At 37.7% G+C, this 12,600-nt stretch overlaps 1 protein-coding gene across 2 annotated transcripts; it reads right to left on the bottom strand.

Moving 5' to 3' along the window:
- Positions 1-514: 514 nt before the first annotated feature.
- LOC118805043 (chymotrypsinogen 2-like) lies at positions 515-10,194 on the bottom strand. Of its 2 annotated transcripts, none has more exons than XM_036565646.1 (7): positions 9,995-10,194; positions 6,788-6,876; positions 5,515-5,594; positions 5,098-5,176; positions 4,748-4,922; positions 872-984; positions 515-750 (listed from the first exon to the last, which is right to left on the bottom strand). In XM_036565646.1, the coding sequence occupies exons 1-7, from the start codon at positions 10,044-10,046 to the stop codon at positions 589-591; spliced, it is 750 nt and encodes a 249-aa protein (XP_036421539.1). In that variant the 5' UTR covers positions 10,047-10,194; the 3' UTR covers positions 515-588. The 2 variants fall into 2 exon arrangements, with proteins under 2 accessions (XP_036421539.1, XP_036421538.1); XM_036565645.1 differs by having other exon boundaries at positions 6,788-6,891; positions 9,995-10,190.
- Between the last annotated feature and the right edge of the window lie 2,406 nt (positions 10,195-12,600).

Below are 12,600 nucleotides of genomic sequence, written 5' to 3'. Positions count from 1 at the left end.
ATGAGTTCCAAACTGCCTCTGGAGGCAACATCAGCACAAAAGCTGTGCATTGGGAGCTTCATGAAATCGCTTCTCATTGCCGAGCAGCTTCTCATAAGCCTGAGATCACTATTTGCAATGGCAAGTGTCAGCTGGCGTGGTGTAAAGCACGCCGCCACTGGGCACAGGAACAGTGGAAACGTTCTCTGAAGAGATAAATCACGCTTCACGATCTGACAGTTTGATGGATGAATCTGGGTTTGGTGGATGCCAGGAGAACACTGCCTACCAGAATGCATAGTGCCAACAGTAAAGTTTGGTGGAGGAGGGATAATGGTCCAATGATATCAACAAGTGACGTGAAATGTTTTCAGGTTGTGATTGCGGATTCTCAAAAATAGTAATTCAGTTACTCAAGATGATTTCCTTCTGATTTACTTTTCAATAATGAACTCTTTTACTTGTGCTTAAGTATATTATCACTAAAATGAACAGGTTGACACCAAAATTAAATAAAGAAAAGAACACTAGGATGTGCACTGAAATGATCTCTTTTTTTATTCATCAGGTTGAAGATAACTGGTTCAAGTCACTATGGCTCTGAAAGCTTTAGTTAGCAGCGATGATGCGGTCAATCCATGTGCGAAACTTGCTGACACGAGTATACACTCCAGGTGTGGCTGAACTGCAGATGCTGCTACCCCAGGTTGCAACACCCGCCAAGGTCCAGACTCCAGACTTCTGACAGGCCAGAGGGCCACCAGAGTCAACCTGGGAGAGGAGTCACAAGCATGGGTGATGTTGCCCTTTGGTTCTTTTACACCTTGTTTTTATTCTCTCGAGTCACCCTCCTCCCCAGTTTTGCTCTGATACTGATACTGATCCATGTTACCATGCACGAAGAAGCTTCGGCGCAGATCAAATCAGAGCTCCAGTTAAGAGGGCAGTTCACGATCGTCACCAGACGCAGAGCAGCCTGCTGCAGATGATCAGGAGTGTTTCCAGCTGAAATGGAAAGAAAGATTTGAAATTTCACATTTTGGAATAAAGTTGGTCTAGAAAAATGTAGCACTAAACACTAATATAAGCATTTATATAAAAGTCTACAAAAAGACCACAGTTTCGTTTGATATACACCCAAAGTCTACGTTCACACTGAAGGTAAAAGTGGCCCAAATCTGATTTTGGTGTTTGGGCTACATTCACATTACCAGGTTGAAGTGGCACAACTCCAATTTGTTGCCCTAATGTGACTCAGATCTGATGTTTTCAGGGATGTGTGGACACGCAAATCTGATCTTTTCAAATACGACCCGAGCCACTTTCATATGTGGTCCTAGATCGGATACGTATCTGATTTGTGGCCATGCAACCTTAATGTGAACACTCAGATTGGAATTCATGTGCTTTTTTTCACTTTTTTTACCCTTTTTGCCTTCGTCTCACTCTAACAATGAAACTGAGAACTGTTTAGAGTTAATTATCTTCGCAGTGAAGACTCGTTCTGCTCGTTAGTTTCTTTGCTGATGATGCACGTGATGCATGTGATTAATTCACTTGATGTTACTGAGTTTGATGTGTACATGCGGGTCATTTCAATGCACCCATCCATGTGCATTTATGACTATTTTACACAGGTAGGCGAAGGTAGTGTTAGGAGTCTTGCCAAAGGAACTATTAGTATAGTTTAAAGTGCTTGCCTAGGCAGGGGACTGAACGCCAGTCTACAGCATAGAAGGCACAGTTGTTACCCACCACACTATACCAACCACTGCAAGCCACTTCCCTGCCCTCTCTCTACCTTTCCTTAAGAATAATAATGAGCTGTGAATGTTTATAGAAAATAGTAAAAATGGTCAATTTCTTTGCTTGTTTTAATTATGGAAGCCCCTCCAGCAAAGAAAGTGAGCTCAGTTTCTTTCATGTACCTGCTGTGAAGAAGAATAGCAATCCAGTAATTTTCTTTATGGGACACAGATTTGTTTTTTGTGTGACAGTGTGAACAGCAAAAACACATTGAATCTGACAGTTTCAGTTCAGATTTGGGCCACTTTTATATCCATTCACAATACAGACCTCACTGTTTAATTCAGATTCTTTTGCTCAGATCTGAACGTGCTGGTTCACATTTGTGCAGGTGTGTGACTCAAATTTGTCATGTGGGAATGAACTTGTGTCCTGAAATGACCTGCATGCACACATCCTAATGAATAACATCACATGAATGAACCACATGCGTCAGAGACAACAAACAACTTAACCAGCAAAACAAGCCTTCATCACGAAGATAATTTGCTTTGAACAGCTCTCAGCTGCTCATCATTAGAGCAAGACGAAGGTGAAAAAGGGTCAGATGTGTTCCTCTTTGTAGTGTTTACTGACACTAATTTCAGGTTAGACGCTGCTGCCATAACAATGACAAATGATGGTGCATGGGCAATTAAAAAACAACAACAAAACACATGAATTCTGATCTGACCGTTCTGAGTAAGGTCACAGGGTCATAAATCAGACATGCATCTGATCTAGGGCCACATGTGAAAGAGGGGAAAGTGGCTCAGATCTGATTTGAAAAGATTTGTGTCACATTAGGGCACAAAAATGGATTTATTCTACTTCTGTCTGGAGATGTGAACGTAACCTTTCATATGTGGTACTGAATTCTGATACATATGCAATACTAGCAATGCCACTATGTTACTAGGGTTACTATAATTATGCTTCAAACATTCTTTTGCTTTGGAGGACAAGCAAGAGAAGTAAAGATGGTGTAAACAAATAAGCAGAAACTGTTTCTGCTGGGAAAAAATCAAATTAACAGCAATTCAAAACAAAACAAAAGGGTCAAAGGAGCCTCATTTAGACCAAGTCTCTTTATGCAATATATTTTATTGGTTTCAAACTGAGTTTGCTTTTCTTTGCAAGTATTCTTCTTCGCAGCAAGTAAACGAAAGAAACTGAGCCTCACAGCTTCACAAGCACAGAAATTCATCATTTTGATTCTTTTCTGTAAACCCTGGCTAGCGAGGCTGTGCAGGTGTCTGCAGCTTGTTCTCCAAGTTTACAGTATCAGTTTGCACACGTTAAAATTCAATGTCACATGAAAGGAGTCTATGAATCTTAAGGAAATGTAGAGGACGGCTGTGTTGTTTGGATGAGTGTGTTCTTGTGTGCATGCAGGTCAGTTCAGGATTGTGATCTGTTCAGACTGATGCCAGATATAGGCCACTTTAAAAAGCTAATGTACAGGGACACCAGAATTGGGGGTCCTAAAGGGGTGTCAAGGATTCTTCCTTTGTCCCTCTGAGTGTTTGTTTCTTCCCCTCTGTTGTAGCCATGTCCCTTTTGTTTTCTTATACCATGTGCTTTTGTTGTTGTTCTGTGTCTCCTCCCTGGTCCTGCCCCCTTGTTATCTGCTCCACCTGTCTGTGTTCCGCCCCTCATTAGTCCCAGGTGTTTCTTATTTTCCCTCAGTGTATTTATACCCCTGTGTTTGTTCAGTCTTTGTCTTGCATTGTGGATGTATTTGTGGAAGTTTCCTTGTCTCTTGTTTGCGTTCTTCTTGTTTGTTTTCGTTTTTGTCATGGACTCGTCCGTTTTTCAATCTTCTTCTACTCAGATTCTGGACTCTAACTCTAATTTGAATAAAAGCAACTCGCATTTGCATCCCACCTCCCTGCCTCAACCATTATAAGGGGCTGCAACATCCCCTGATTACAGGACTGCAAATGGTAAAAAAAGAATAATAATAATATTAATACTTTATTGTAATTTGAGTGTAGTAAAGACTCATATGTGCTTGTTTAAGAGTTTGAGTTTGTTTTTTAATATTTTCAAAAACTATGGCCAATCGGTTACCCTGCCACATATCAACAATCTGACTGACCACCCAGATTATAAAGTTAATCTAGAACGAGAGAGTGAGAGAGTACGTGAGCCGGTCGTCTGATGTTTCAGTTATGTGTGTATATTGTCATCTCTAGCCTCATTATAGCACTGTACGACACATTCTGTTTGATGTAAAACATCAACATTCTGCATGATGTCTTCGCTCAAGTCACATACATGCTGATCAAAACTTCAGCACCCCAACTTACATAACTGCAGAGCCCTGCTGGTGACATCCCGTATGAATAAAAATAATGCATGGCCACAACTTAGTAAGGCCTGGGAATGAGATAACTAAGTCATGGCCACAATTTAGTAAGGCGTAGGAATGAGATCATACTGTATTAAGCTGTGGTCAAGGCTTAATTATCTCATTCCCATGCCTTACTCAGTCATGGCCATGCATTAGGATCTCATTCCCATGCCTTAATAAGCTGTCGACACAACTGAATTAATTCGTGGGAATGAGCTCATGCCTTATGAAGCTGTGGTCAAGGCTTAATTATCTCATTCCCACGCCTTACTAAGTTGTGGCCATGCATTAGGATCTCATTCCCACACCTTAAGTCATGGACATGACTCAATTATCTCATTCCCTTGCCTTGCTAAGTCATGGCCATGCATTACTTTTATTTATGTGGGATGTCACCATAAATAACCTTCCTGCATCCCTGCTAATGTGAATGACCAAACAAAAAAATCTGATTTGGACAGTAACTCAGATCTGGGCTATGTTTACCTGCTGTCTGAGTGTAGCCAAAGAGGCCCGATTGGAATTGAAACTGTGTGTTTTTTGCTGTTCACAGACACTGCAGACTTCTTCCTGCAGTGTGAACACAGCCAAAGCCTCATTCAGATACAGTGTAGGCTAATCTGTTACCATTATATCTGGTCCGACCAGATGTGACACATGACGTGCCAGGTGGGAAGTTGTCGCTGGTCTCAGGCAAACACACAGGAGACACATTGTTGCTGAGCTGGGCAGGAGAGGCCAGCTTGATCAGGGCGATGTCATTGCTGAGGGTGGATGGATTGTAGGTAGGGGACGTGAAAACCTGTATTGGTGAGAGGGAAGAAGAGGTTTCAGGTGAATAATTCTATATCTTATGTATTGGCTGATCAATCATTTTTATTTGAATCTCACATATGAATTTGCTAACAATATCTCATTCTCTTTCCAACACTTTGCGACTGAACATGATTAATTCTGTTTCTTTATAAGATACAAACCTTCGCGACTGGCAGGGTCTGAATACTCTGAGCATTAGACGAGAGGTACTGTGCACCCAGGACAACACGGGTGGATGTTCTGCAAATCAAGATATTCAAAATATCTTTCTAGTTCAATATTTTGATGTATGGGAATCATCAGAATAGGTTTCGTTTGTTAGTTTATAGTTTAAAAATGCCAAAAAAACAAACAAACAAAAGACTGAGATTACTTATTTTCAGTCAAGACCAGGCATAAAATAAGTACAATTAAACCTTTAGATAACTTTCTTGTGCCATTGCAACTGAGAATTAAATGAGAATTAAATTAAAATGTACTATTGCACAAGCTGATTGATTTTATGATGATTTTATTTGAGTTATACATAGCATTTTCTGTTTTTCTTCAAATTTTAGGGCGGTTTCTTCTGTTGTTACCTGACATTACAGTGAGCAGCTGTCAGCACCCAGTACAGATTGATGAGGGAGCCGCTACAGAAGTAAAAGCCAGTAGAATCCTGGGAAGAGAAGTTGAAATACTAGAGCACATTCAATTATTAAAGTATTTAGTGTAAAAATTACACTGTAAATTTACAGCAACTGACTGACAGCGTGTATTTCAGGCACTCATACTGTAATGTTTGTTTACAGTACAAAACTGTACTATTAATACTATATAGACTATGTATTAACAGAAGTGTAGTGCTGTTAAATATACACACACACACACACACACACACACATATATATATATATATATATATATATATATATATATATATATATATATATATATATATATATATAATATCATTTTAGTACACTTGTTCTTTCAAAAGCTAATAGGCTAATAGGCTCTTCTATTAACAACACTCAGGCTTTAGGTTTTGCTAACTAAAAGCGTCGCTTAAAAACTGTAATAAACAAAGGAAAATATGTCATCTCATACAAGCTCCAAAGGTCAGTATTTAAGTTAGAGCTATACCGTTTAAATCCCCAAGTGGGAAAGCAAATGTACACCCCCGTTAGTTTGGTGCTAACAGGTCACTGCAAATCCCATAGACACTGAATCCCATAGCTAGCTAAAATTATTGTAGCAGTGGCAATTAGATACAAAAAAAGGTACTTACTAAGTGAAATCATCAACATTAAATCCCGCTATATAATGACATGCATGTGAAAAAATAAATAAATAACTTATAAAAAATAAATAATAAAACGTCTTTGAACCTGAATATCTTATGCTTTTCTTTACATCGGTTGTACTAGATAAGCCAGCATTCTTTTAAGTAGCTAGTTAGCATTAGCAAGCTATGCTAATGTTAACTGACCTTACCACTAGTTAAGTTTAGACATGTTGCCTTTGCTCTGGTTCACATATATTAAAACTCAACTCTTTTAACATTTAAATAATAGAAAACTTTTAATAAAAGCTGATGACAATACATGTTTTGACATATTATTACAATATTGTTACATCAATATTATAGCAGTCATACAATAACGTGTTTGATACAGCATAATCTGCCTGTTGCGTAAATGATGTCCCAAAATTCCACACAAAATGCACATATTTAACTATAAAACACCACAGACTTGATCACAAAACCTTACTATGACAGTTAAAGAAATTCTTTGGCATGCATTTAATTACATTAAGTGAGTTCAGTAACTGAGAGAGCAAAAGAGAAAAATAAGAGGTCAGTCTTACATGTAGAGACGCCTGCCAGGGCCAGGAGTGGGGCAGTACCTCTCCACCGCCTATGATCTTGCCATATCCAGGGATCACAGTGGGGAAAGCTGGGACACCATAAACTTAAAATATCACACGAACAATACCTCACTTAATGAGCATAAATCATTTTCATCAACATTACTGTCTTAATTGAGCGACAGTGTCACCATGACCTCAAAGTCTGAAGCTCAAATTTTTATAAAATTTATTTTGAAGAAATTCAAACTGTTATATGCAAAAGTACTGTACAGTTATGACTTGTCTGTTGATGTCTCTTATCTTACCAACTTGAGGCTGAAATTTATTACTGATCTCACATATCTTTTTGCAAAACATGTTTTTCCATGTTTGTTTCTATTTTCAGTGTCTTTCCAGATGTTGTTGTAGTACTGGTCCTTGTCCTTCCTGGAATTCAGGGGTTGTTTCTCTTAAAAGCTCTTTATCCTCCTTGATTTTGGCTTCATTCTTCTCAAGTTTGAGCTCTGTCCATAGCTCTTCTGGTTCTCTATCATTTATATCTAGTATCTGAAATTGGTTCCTGATGTTTTCCTTGAAAAAAAAAAGGTGGTATGTTCTCCAAGTCATATTTTGGAAATCTGATGGTTTGATTGTTTTTCTGACTTTCAGTTTAGACTCGCACATTAGATGTTTGTGATCTGTTCCACAATCAGCTCCAGGCCATGACTATGCAATTAAAATAGAACTCTTTCATCTCTTATAAGAATGCAGTCTATTAGGTTTCGCTGAACTCTGCCTGTTCATGTCCTGTTGAACAGACATTGATTTAGTTGCTTGAAAAGTGTGTTAGTAATAAAAAAATGATTGATTCACAGACATGAATTAGCCATTCTTCTGTTTCATTCCAGTTTCAGAGGCCATGTTGCCCAAGAATACTTCCCTCCTTCTTGTTTTCAGATCCTATCAATTTTAGCCTGAAGTTCATCATAAAACCTTTCAATGTCTTCTTCACTTGCATCTATTGTTGGGGCATAAATTTGTATGACGGTAATGTTGATCGGTTGCACATGCAATCGCACTGACATCAGTCGATCATTCACACCATTATTTCCAGTAAAGGCCTTGACATCTTTATTGACAGTGAAAGCCACTCCATTTCTTCTTGGCTGTGAATGGCCTGAATAGTTTCCTTACTGATACATTCTAATCAGGTCAGTTTATGTTTGCTGATTCCCAGGATGTTGATGTGAAGACAATCCATTTCCATCTTCACTGCTTCCAGCTTAGCATGATTCATAGATGTGCAGTTTTTAAAGGGGTGGCTAGGGTGGCCAGAGCCTTCCTTATGATCTGATAGGCCACACCAGATGATACCTCAAAATTTTTGCCATGTCATTGGCTTCCATCTTGCGGTGGGGTGGGTGTTTGGCCAGCATGTTTATTCCTACCAATTACATCTGATCTGTCCCACTTTGCCTTAAGGGGAGAGTTGTTTTGCAATTGTAGGAACATAAAGCAAACCAAACTACACACTCTGACTGCAACATGTGCAAGCACCAGGACCCCGGGCCAGCAGGACACAACTTTTCAGTGAAACGACAGTGCAGTTTACAAACAGTAAGTGCAATTTTTAAGCCTCTAAACTGTTTTGCTCTCATCAGCTCTGCTGCTCACATGAAATTCTCTGGCATGCTAATGTTGATACTGTAGCCTATGTTATTTGGCTTAGGCTTAGTGGTTAGCCTGCTATGAGACCCGTGGTTCTCAACCTGTGTGCTGTGAAGTGGAATTTTTTTAGATGACCAATTAATTTTTTACATAGGCTACCTCATGTGTCCTCCATCCATCCACTTTTTCTGCTAGTTTGGTATCAATATTGACCTCCAGTCAAAAGGTTCAAGGACTTCTGATTTACCCGATTAAATACCATAACAACACCATAACAGTCCTACATATATGTGGAGAAGGGAGTGTGGCCAAGCGTCGAATGCAGGACGGAGAAGCCGGTTGGGCTGAACCAACGGGCTGAGTAGCTGATGATGTTCACCTGTGCCTTGTTTCTGCCAGCCTACTTAAAGTCATCTCTTTCTTTAGTAGGTGGCAGAGCCCAGAGCAAGAAGGAGACCCATGAAGGCGTGAGAGCTGAGCTGAGCTGAACTGAACTGAACTGAACTGAACTAGAAAGAAAGAAAGAAAGAAAGAAAGAAAGGAAGAAAGGACTGAAAAGTCCCAGCAAGCGTCTTGTCTTAATTTGTCTCTGGGCTGAAAAGCCGAGTGCTTTTCGCATTGTGTATAAATAATAATAAAAAGCTCTCCGTCTTCACACCTGCCCCCGGCATCCTTCCTCCACCCATCATTAAAGTTGTTACAATATATTTTGGAAGTAGCTGACAAATGCACACTCAAGCTAAACAAATGAGTAAAAAGAATAGCAAGAACTATATTAGAGCTGCATTTGGTCTTCAGTTAGCATTCAGAGTTTCACTACAGTTGAATTCATCTCAAGGCATAATTAGAAAAAGTATGTGAAGTTTAATTTGTGAGTCTGGATTTCAGTTGCAAATTGCAACCTCTTTAGAGCTTTTGGCCAGCCTAGAAAATTGTTTTGGTTAAGCATGTAATGTAGTCCACTTCTGTCTCATTACAGTGGACACACTTTGGAACTGATACATTCAGTGCAGTGAAATATGCAAAATTATTATTAGTACAAAGTTATTATTTTCTTGTTTTGCTGTTTTTTGAAGTTGTTTCATAAATCTGTACTAAATAAATCTCTTTAAAAAGATTTAAAAAGACATTAACATGCCACCCTGCCAAATCTCCATGTCACCCCTTTGCCACCCCATCATAATTTCCATACTCCATACATTTCAAGCTCCGACTGTGATGTTGTTTGTGCAGATTTGAATTCTCTTTTTCCATCTTCCCATATTCATTCTATATCATTCTATTGCATCTACCCATGTGGTTTTCTTGGTAAGGTACAGAAGTGATTAACCATTGCCTTCTTATACACAGGTGAACTGATGTATTTGCCATTGCTGTGAATATCCACTGTGGACATCATTCTCTATTGCTGCTGCCCAGTATAGGTAGTAGGGTTAGTCTGGTACCCCAGCTAAGACCTTTCTGCCAATAAAAATAGTTAAAACTGACAGGACACCATACCATGAGAAAGAAGACAATACTGCCAATTAAAAAGTTGCATTTAGTTGGTTTACATACCATAACCTGTGCCGATGAAGGTGAGCCAGGCGAGAATCCACAGGAGAGTCATGTTTTCAGTCTGCTGTAGATTGAGTGTTTTTTAGGGCCTCTGAGGCCTTGAATCCAGCATATCTGGTTAAACTACACCAAAATAATGCCAACTTCACCTGTTTCATCAGTGATATCAGAGCAATTTATTCCCACAAAGTTAGAAATTACTTAGGATAACAACCCCCACATCAGCACAAGCTTGAACTGTGCTATAAAAGTCATAATCAATGTACTTTATTATGCTGTACTTTGGTGTTTTTTATTTGGATTAAAAATAAACTTGTCAGCTTTATGCTAAACACTTGCTGTGCCTTTTATGTCAGAAATCTTTATTTTTAATTCTAACCCATTCTTAGGTCATATTTCTTTAGTTGTTTATGCAGAAACAGAGTTGCACTGAAATCACTGGAATATCTTTTATTGTTTATTACATAAATGGGTCAGTAAACATTCTGGCTTCACTTAAACAGCTTGTGACATGTAATAGCAAAATTATGAATTCAATATGAATAGTGAAGAATATGATGAAAACATGATTTGTTTGCACAATTTAGTTTATTTACTAAGAAGGAAGCTGCAATTCACTGTTAAAAAAAGCCTTGGGCAGTGTTGACTTATCTAAGCTTGATAAGCAAGTTGTTCTGTAACAAATGAGCTAAAAATGTTAGAAAAGTCATGAGGGTGACATTTAAGGTCATAAGACAAGTTACTTTTAACCAAATATCTCAGGCATTTGTACCAATCTTTGTAGATGTTATTATTTCTTTTGCATGAGTATCCCAACCTGAGTATTTTGTATCTAATAATCTGCTTGGTTTTGTCATTATTAGAAAATTCGTTAAGTTTGCATATTTCATGTACAATTTATAGATATTTATGATGTATATTGCCCTTTATCAAAAGTCCAATGCAATATACTTATATTGAATCACATTATACAGCAGTTAGTTCTGACAGCACAATGTCATCTGGTTGAGAAGCAGTCTAGATCACAAATAACAGACTTTTTTCACAACAACTGTATCACTCCACTGAGTATCAGGTGCTAAATAAAGATTACTTTGCAGTTAACTTTTAGTATGTTTCTACTTTAACACAACCAGAAAAATAAAATTAAAATATTAGAACAGTTCTATAAGATAATATTTGACCTTTGGCCAGATTCTATAGAATAGCAAGACTATATATCAAATTTGGAACCTGTCGTTGCCCTTAAGCCACCTTTTTCAAACAACTAAACAACTGGAATTAGGGAGAAAAAAATACAATACAATTCTTCCAAAAATCACCTGCAAAATGTTTTACAGACTGACTGGAACAAAAACACATTCAAGTTCATCTGTTAAAAAAGCTCAGCTGAACCTGATATTGTGAAATTGTTATGGCTACATCCATAACAACTAGTTAAAGCTGGTCTCATGTTACACATTTGTTGGATTTTCAATTTTATGTTCTTTATTTCTCTTGAAATAAACACACAAAAATGATCAAACCTACATTTTGTCACTCCTGAGAAGACAGAGAACAAAATACAACCAAATATTTAGCAAAAATATCTGTCAGTAAATTTTGCTGGTCCAGAAACACCATTCCTTATTGCTTTAGTCATTAGGAGATTGCCTAAAAAGTGCATAAATCTGTTTTTTCGAAATTATTTTCCAATATATTTAGCTAAAAGAAAGCAAAATCATATCAAAACACTAGAGTGGCTTCCTTCAACTGGGATTTGTAGTAGGCCTTAAGGAAGTAACTTTCTTTACTACAAATGATTTGATGTCATTTTGCTTTCTTGTAGCTGTTTTTCCCAAAAATTATATTCAGCAAATTTTATAGATGGGCATTTTTCAAATATGTATGGCTGTAGTTTATTCTCTGTACTTCTGGAGTGAGAAAATGTAGATTTGATTAGTTTTGGATGTTTGTTTTCATGAGAGAAAAAGCTGAAAATCTAACAAATGTCCAAAACAAAAACAACTTTACTACAATCCTTTTTGATGGAAAGAATAGTCACTATAAAAGCATCATGGCTGCAACCAAATCGTAGCTGTGATGTTATACATGATACCACACTCCCCCCATTCTGTTGTATTGCATGTGTGTGTGTATATATATATATTATATATATATATATATATATATATATATATATATATATATATATATATATCAGAAAACAACTATTATTAGAATAAGTAGAGTGATTAAGCTCCATCCAATATCTTTGGAATGAGTTGGAGTGGCGCTTATGATCCATAATCATCTAACATCAGTAGCTGACCTCACTAATGCTCTTGTGGCTGAATGCCATCAAATCACAGCAATTTTCCAACATCTAGTGTAAGGCCTTCCCAGAAGAGTAGAGGCTGTTACTGCAGCAAAGGAGGACAAACTCCCTATTAATATCCTTCATTTCACTAGAAATGTTGGATGCACAGCTATATATAAACATTAAAAATAATCATATGTTTCTTTTATGTATTGTAATCTGAGAATCTTACATTACAGAATGAATGCAGCTCTACCTTCAGATCAATGCATGTAAATGTATTTATGTTTTTATATGGTGTTTTCTT

The sequence above is a fragment of the Colossoma macropomum genome, unplaced genomic scaffold, assembly GCF_904425465.1.
Source record: "Colossoma macropomum unplaced genomic scaffold, Colossoma_macropomum, whole genome shotgun sequence".
Lineage (NCBI taxonomy): Eukaryota > Metazoa > Chordata > Actinopteri > Characiformes > Serrasalmidae > Colossoma > Colossoma macropomum.
This window is presented reverse-complemented; position numbering and strand designations above follow the sequence as displayed.